An 8,213-nucleotide genomic window follows, 5' to 3' on the forward strand; every position below is an offset into this window, starting at 1 on the left:
TTTTTAACGAATTTTAATCAGTGGAGGTAAAATGGAAAGGAAGAGAAATTGACACATGTAAAAAATATAATTAATGTGGATGTCAGTTAGGCGGATGAGAGGTGTGGATCTCTTGGAGAAGCGTGTTAATAAAGAGATTTGGAGAGCCGTGATCGCTGATGTCAGAAACAGACCTCCCCCTGATAGACTCATTAGAGCATAAAAACAGAAGCTGTGGCAGTTATGTTTCCTTTGCACGATGGACACGTCGTTATCATATCGGAACAAGAATCACAAACTATTATTTCTCCACATGGCAAGAAGAGTTCTCTTGCTTGCTTCCGGAAGCACACACGACAAAGACGTTGACGTTTTAGGTATTTGTTTTCTAATTGCAGCAAAGCCAGTTCCTCAGAAGTCGAAGCCGCTTCACTTTTCTCATTGTTTATAACGTGATCTGTGGAGGTAGACAATTTAATAAACAAAGGGGAACTTTCATGATATCAAAAGATTTCGATATTTTCTATTTGTCAACATTATCCGGAGCTCTGTAGTTCCGATGCATTTTTAAAATTAAAAATCGAATGCCATCTTAAGAACAACCGGAATTGAAACAAAGTTGGTACCTATTTTGGCTTTAAAATCCATCAATGATAAAATTTTGCTTAAAATGTTTAACACTAACACTAACGTTAAAGCAGTCCTGTTCTATGGGTCAGACTTGGCGAACAACCTGACAACATCAGCCAAGATACAAACTGTTGTCAATCGCTGTCTTCGACAAATACTCAGGTTGAAATGGTTTGACAAAGTGCCAAATGCTGACCTTTGGACAAGAACAAACCAAGAACAAATTGATTTCCAAGTGACGCAGAAAGTGGCGATGGGTTGGCCATATCCTGTGGAAAGAGCCCTGTAATATAACCAAGCAGGCTCTCGAATGGAACCCACAGGGCAAGAGGAAATGGGGTCGTCCAAAACAGACTTGGAGGAGAAGCTTACACCAAGATTTGTGCGTCTCAAATCTTACCTGGAGTGAGGCAAAGGTCTGTGCCAAGGACAGAAGAAGATGTAAGAGTGCTGCTGAGACCCTATGCTCCGCCAGGAGCCAAGAGGCATAAGTCAATGATAAAATTTTGATTATGTTTTGTTTTTTGTTTTTAAGGGTTTTACGGCTCTTGCAACACATTAGGTTATATCAGCGCCAGTAAAAAGGAAGAAAAAGGGATAGTAAAAAGTTCTAGAATTACAATTAAAGCACCCAAGAAAAGTACGACATAGGGGAACTGTGAACAAAAAGGGATCCGATGTAGATTCCAAGAGCATTCCACCAATGTACTTAGTTTGAGATCACATATAAGTCATCCGGACACAAGCACAAAATCCAGCAAAGAGGAATACACTCCAATACTTACATTATACATTCAAAATAACAAATATAATAATACATAACAGAGAGATGACTTACAAGGAAAGAAATATAATCTCCCAAAACAACAACTATGCATTTGACTGTTTCCATCCCAGCCAGGACTCCGGCCAGGGCCAGGACAAAACCAATCTCATTCCAAGACTAGTACAGAAAGCATGTTGGAAAACATATAAGTGGATAGAAGACACAGTATGGGACGTCAGGAACCCAACCCAGAATTTTGATTATGATGGTTGGTCGAAAAAATGAATTCACTTTTAACTTGGCGTGCAAATGAATACGTATTGTATAAAGAAAAATATCAGCGTTGTCATCGCCCCAGAATTTTTATGACAGCTGATGTAAAATGCTCAGTTTGACCTATTGTTTTACATTATGGAGAACATGTCTACCATCTTTGGATGATTAAAGCAACCGGTGACCAAATCAAATAAAAAGATCACTCCTCTTATCCCTTGAAAGGCAGGGTCGATTTTTACCATAAACTACTACAAGAGAGCAGTAGGTACACGACTTGAGAGTTTTATAGTAGGTTAAGGATAATTTTAAGTCGTAATTTTAATTGATCATTATTCAAAGTAAAAGTCTTCTGACGCACCTTATTCATGGACGCGTCTCTATGTAAATTTAAGTCCATTGTTTACCTTTAAATAACAGATCATACTCCACCTTGCAATTTGACTCGACAATGGCCTGAAAGAATTGACAGTTTGGTCTGTGTCGCTGGTGTTCAACATAAACATTGTCATCACGATTCCACGCTTTCAAGCCCAGACCACAATAGAAGCAACGCACACAATCGCTAAAACCTGAAAAGGCGGTAAACATGCATTTGAGAAGTCACAAAAGTAGGTATAATTTTTTAATGCTCATTTACTCCGTGTACATATTTACAGGTCTGATGACCTTATGGGCTTGTTTAAAGGTTGTAATGGAGTAGTATTTTGCGTTGGTTTGAGAGTATTTCCCATACCATGAGATCATAGCATTTGAGTTTTCCGAATTGTTAATATCATATCATTTCATGTAAAGGGTGATTTAGACTTTGAATACCCTGTATATTTAAATTTTACTATAAATAAACCGGGAATTGATTATTTCTTCATCGAGCATTATTTTTGAATCTGTCTACAGAAGAAGCATTTTTCGTTTCATACTTGACACTGTTCCAAAGTTTTACAGTTCTGTTAATGAACGTCAATAAGAATACGTCCCGTGTTTGTCCCTTTTTTCTAAACGTGATTTTGTTCATCTTATAATATATTTTCAAATTTGATTTTTTGTAACACCAAGGCCCCGAAACCACCGGACCAATCGTAACCAAATTTATTTACACTTGACATGGAGATGATTTGCGAGTATTATGTAATTGATTTGGACATCGTGATGATTTTGTTTTAAAAAATCGATTTTGTTTCGTCAAATCCCATCGAAAACAGACACCATAAGATTTAGCATTTGGGTTACGTAGTGTCAACCTTCCGGTTAGCGAGTATGACAATGAGGTGAGAGTACTTGCATTGAATCGATGCCAGTTAGTGGCAGAAGAATTAGTGGTTCCTCTTATTATTTTGAATATAATCAATTTCTTAAAATTAATATTAACCATTTTCCGTTCTTAACATTTGGAAAGAATTGTGCGATAAGTGAAAGAAATATATAAGATATTAAACGCAAACAATATCTCTCCGTGCCATAATGGAAACCGGCGTGGAGTTCCCTTAAGAAGTTGAAAAATGTATGGTCTATTAAGACAATAGAGACATTTTATTCAACATTTGATCGACTTATCATCACGTTTATTGAACGGACAGCTATGCTTGTATAAATACAATTCCCTAAAAAAAATAGTAACCACTTCTTTACAGTACAGTGGCAAACAATCTTTTGTCAAAAAAAACAACAACTTTTATTTCCTATATTTTTAATATATTAAAAAGGCCACCAATTTTTCAAAATGTCACAAACCTGAGGCTTCTTAATCTAATAGGATTCCTTTACAACTTTTGTGTTTTTGAGACTTAGTGGTCTTAAGGTATGACACAAGGCCTCAGACCAATGGGTCCCCCCCTGGTTAAGTGATTGGAAAAGGCTTTTTTACTCACATTCTCTTTCCACATAGGTTTTAAATGAGCACTTGGCTGTTAATAGTGTGAACTTTGACGAAAAAAATAAATAAAAGGAGGCGTCATTTCTCGACTTAGATGTTAATTGTAGGTGTTGGCTTGGGTAAATCGATTAAAGCACATATAGTGGACATTGTTGTAAATTAAAGCTATCAATATAGAAGTAAACGTATTCCGGTATAAAGTATAAACATTTATAGTTTTGTTAATTTATGGGAGTATTCTGTCGATCTAAAAATGGTATCTTTTCCTGAAAGATGACGATATCAAATCTTTGTTCATATTTTGACAATGACGACGATGATCATCATTATAATGATAACAATAATAATAATAATAATAATAATAATAATAATAATAATAATAATAATAATAATAATAATAATAATATAATTATGATGATGATAATAATAATAATAATATATCATTGTCATTATTATTATTATTATTACTATTATTATTTTTTATTATTATTATTATTATTATTATTATTATTATTATTATTATTATTATTATTATTGTTGTTGTTATTATTATTATTATTATTATTATTATTATTATTATTATTATTATTATTATTATTATCATTATTATCATCATCATCATCATCATCATCATCATCATCATCGTCATCATTATTGTTACAATTATTATTTTAATCCTCCTCAACATTATTCATTGCAGACATACATTCGCTTTCAACACCATTCACATGCATAATTTGTTTTTCTATTTACATATTGTGTTTTATTAATCTATTTATTTATTTAGGTATTCATTGAAAATGTAAATATTACCCACCTGCATAAAAGAAACCGGCAATAGCTAATTCTTCACGAGAATGACTACACTTGGATTTGAACTTGAAACTTTCGTCAAAGGTGGAAAGTCTTTTCTCCCACAGAGTGTAGTCCACATACAAAGGGTCCATTGGTAATCGTTCACTCAACAGAGAACTGCTGAATGAATGTGCTCCGTTCTTTTGTACTGAATAGAAGTTTTAGTAGGTATCTCTTTCGACTGCCAGAGGGAATTCCGAAGGAACTACGTTCTTGAAAATAGGTAACCCAAGCGGCTAAAAAAAAAAAAAGAAAAAAAAAAACAAGAACAAGAACAACGGTTTTAGCACTAGGCGTCTAGATTGGGTGTGTTAAGATACTGTCTAAAAATAATAACAAGAGCTGTGACGTCAATGTCGTTCTTTCTTTAAGTATGTAACTTACATTAAAGGAGAAGTACTGGTCTTAATTAAGTGAACAATCTGTTATCGTGTTTTCGCTTAAATAGCACATTGAGATAGATTTGTCACTTCCATTTTTATTTCTAATCAGAATGTCATGTGAGAGGATTGAATTCCTGTGTATGTTGAGTATATGTCTATTGTGCGTAGAATGATAATTGATCACTCGACACATTTGCAACAGGATATTGTGGTTTGGACCTTATATTATCATACTGATAACAGTGATTGTACGGAGTGACTTGAGATAAAAAGAAAAAAAAGTGACTTGAGAAGAAAATCACAGTGATAGTACTGGGTGGCTTGAGAGGTAACTCACAGTGACTGTACCGGGTGGCTTGTTACGAAAATCACAGTATTAGTACTGGGTGGCTTGAGAAGTAAATTACAGTGATTGTACTGGGTGGCTTGAGAGGTAAATCACAGTGACTGTTCCGGGTGGCTTGAGACGAAAATCATAGTGATAGTACTGGGTGGCTTGAGAGGTAAATCACAGTGACTGTTCCGGGTGGCTTGAAACGAAAATCACAGTGATAGTACTGGGTGGCTTGAGAAGTAAATTACAGTGATTGTACTGGATGGCTTGAGAAGTAAATCACAGTGATAGTACTGGGTGGCTTGAAAAGAAAATCACAGTTATAGTATCGAGTGGCTTGGGCTAGGGCGAGGTGACTTGCTCAATGCCACACACTGTAAATGTTGCTGCTCGAAGCATACCATTTATTTCCTGCCCATCAATGTTTTGTTTGTTCATCTTAACAACGCCACTACCACAAAATCTCATTCATCTGTAGTGTTTCATTCTTCCTGCTTGTTGATAAAGGGGAAACCCGAAACGTCCATTCTATCTGTTTTCGTAATTAAATTGACGCTTACATTCAATTTCACATTGTTATTCAATGCCACACATCACAGTGGTCAAACTCGGTACCTTCCGGGTACGAATCAAATACCGCACCACTGAGCCACGCTGCCCCCCAGATAAACAGGTTGAACTACAAATGTTGACACTTTCAAGAAGGCAACTGATAAAGAGTAAAGATAAAACTATTTCAAATAGGCGTGTATATGGCTAACCTTTTGACTTGGATTCATATAACTTTTGAGAATGACTTCAGAATTGATTTAATCCAATGAAACTCATTTACATCGTTATCTTATGATAAAATTATGTATGATTTTATATTTCTGGATTAGGTCTCCCCTTAAATGCCTATATTAAGTGACAGAAGGTTCAATAACTACAATAAGTAGGTGGGGACATTATTTATAAGCCGTGAACTAAATAAATTCAACGCCTTATTTGTTTCTTTAATGAAGTAAACTATGCGGCGGTGTGGTCTTGTGGTATGACACTGGCTTTCGGATAGGAAGGCCCTGGGTTCGAACCTCGCTCGGCGCATAGTTGAGTCCTTGGAAAAGGCTCTTCAGTCACATTCTCTCACCGTACTCATGTCTAAAATGAGTACCTGGCCGTTAACAGCGTTGTCTCTGATTTCCGAAAAATTGTAATATCGCCTTACAGGCGTCATGTCTCGTTATACTCGTTACGTGTTGCTGTTGGTCAGGGACCCTTTGTAAAGCGCTTTTAGCACGTTAAATGGATGTTGTTCTATATAAAAGCTCAAGTAATAACATTCCCTAATGTAATATCACATCTTATGTTCTTGTTTGTAAAAAAGTAGGTTATTCTTAAATTTGTACTTATAATTTAATAATTTATCATTATTATTATTTATTATTATTATTATTATTATTATTATTATTATTATTATTATTATTATTTTTATTATTATTATTATTATTATTTATTATTATTATTATTATCATTATCATTAATATTATTATTATTGTTATTATTATTATCATTATTATTACTATTATTATTATTATTAATTATTATTATTTATTTTCATTATTATTATTATTATTATTATTATTATTATCATCATCATCATTATTATTATTATTATTATTATTATTATTATTATTATTATTATTATTATTATTATTAGCCTCCCATTAATGAGGAGAAACGGCTAGCTTTAATAATTAAATTAGCTTGAATGTAAGAAATCAGACTAAATCATCTAACTTAACCATAATTGAACATTCTGTTTGAATTTAATTTGTTACAGAGATTGCCTTCAGAAACGAAACATGCGCGCATCGGATCTAATGGCATTTAGATCACACCTCCATGTCAAGTGACCATAATTTGTTTACTCACTGGACGACGAACAACGTCTTATGGCAAAAGATCTTTCAGATATTCTGCTGCTGTGCTTTGGAATGAACTTCCCGAGCACATCAGGAAAATTTCAAATTCTAATGTTTTCAAAAATCATATCCTCTCATGGAATGGCCAGCCATGCAAATGTAATATTTGTAATTAATCTAACCGTACATATATAAGTATATGTATATATATATATATATATATATATATATATATATATAATAATATATATATATATATATATATATAATATTATGTTACTTTTCTTTGTGTGTCATGATTGGAATCTTGATGAGGGAATGTCTTTAAGGGAAAATGTATTACTATGTATTTTTATGCACTATGTCTTAAAACCTATGTCGGTCAAAGGCTTCTATTAGCCTGACTACATTATCTATGAAACATTTTTTAAATACCGAAAATAAATAAGTATTTGAATTGAATTGAGAGCGTTCTTAGTGAGGACGTTGCCAGACTCAAATCCTACTTTGACCAGTGGTATCTGAAGATGAACACTTCAAATACCGTGTGCACAGTATTCCATCTATGCAGTGGTTGGCACACCCGTAAACTGAACGTCCGCGTCGGGGATCAGCTTCTCCCATATGAGCCTAATCCGAAGTTCCTGGGGGGTTACGCTGGACCCCAATTTTGCCTAACGAGACCATCTCGAAGGAGTTGCGCGGAAGATAGAGAAAAGCAGCAGTTTTCTGAGGAAGCATGCGGGAACTACTTGGGGTGCTGATCAAGCACTTCTGAGGACTTCCACCCTGGCACTATGCTATTCAATCGCGGAGTACTATGCTCCAATTGGGGTAGAAGCAAGAACGCTGAGAAGATCAATATAAAACTTGGCAAGTCCATGCATATAGTGTCGGGAAAGCTGGGAACAGCGCCCAGAGAAATGGGCCCGATAATGGTAGCAACCCTTCCCCCCCCCCCCCCCCCCCCCGCAGACGATTACAACCAACTGGCTTAATAAGATAAGAGGGGAAGTGGGGATACCCTCACAAGCGTATAATGGCCAGTGCCCCTGTTTCGAGCCAAAATAAGTCCCGGCATCCCTTGTACTTAACTTCCCTGGCTTCGGACAGGACTTCATATAAGATGGAAGTCGGTTTGGACGAATTCAATCCTTCGAGGGGGCGGGGACATCTGCTCCTCGAAACTGGGAGAGATGTTGCCAGGCTTCTCTAC

General features: G+C 35.2%; 1 protein-coding gene across 1 annotated transcript in view; it reads right to left on the minus strand.

Moving 5' to 3' along the window:
• The window catches only part of LOC144968465 (baculoviral IAP repeat-containing protein 7-B-like), a 28,895-nt gene continuing 20,682 nt past the window's right edge, over positions 1-8,213 (minus strand). Inside the window, exons 2-4 of the mRNA XM_078906862.1 lie at positions 4,339-4,612; positions 2,056-2,220; positions 1-436 (exon numbers count right to left, since the gene is read on the minus strand). Coding sequence (XP_078762988.1) covers positions 192-436; positions 2,056-2,220; positions 4,339-4,468 — 540 coding nt within the window. The 5' untranslated portion in view covers positions 4,469-4,612 and the 3' untranslated portion in view covers positions 1-191. The remainder of the gene's footprint in view (positions 437-2,055; positions 2,221-4,338; positions 4,613-8,213) is intronic.

Source organism: Berghia stephanieae, chromosome 3 (genome assembly GCF_034508935.2).
Source record: "Berghia stephanieae isolate SIO BIC M18660-M18661 chromosome 3, UCSD_Bste_1.3, whole genome shotgun sequence".
Taxonomy (NCBI): domain Eukaryota; kingdom Metazoa; phylum Mollusca; class Gastropoda; order Nudibranchia; family Aeolidiidae; genus Berghia; species Berghia stephanieae.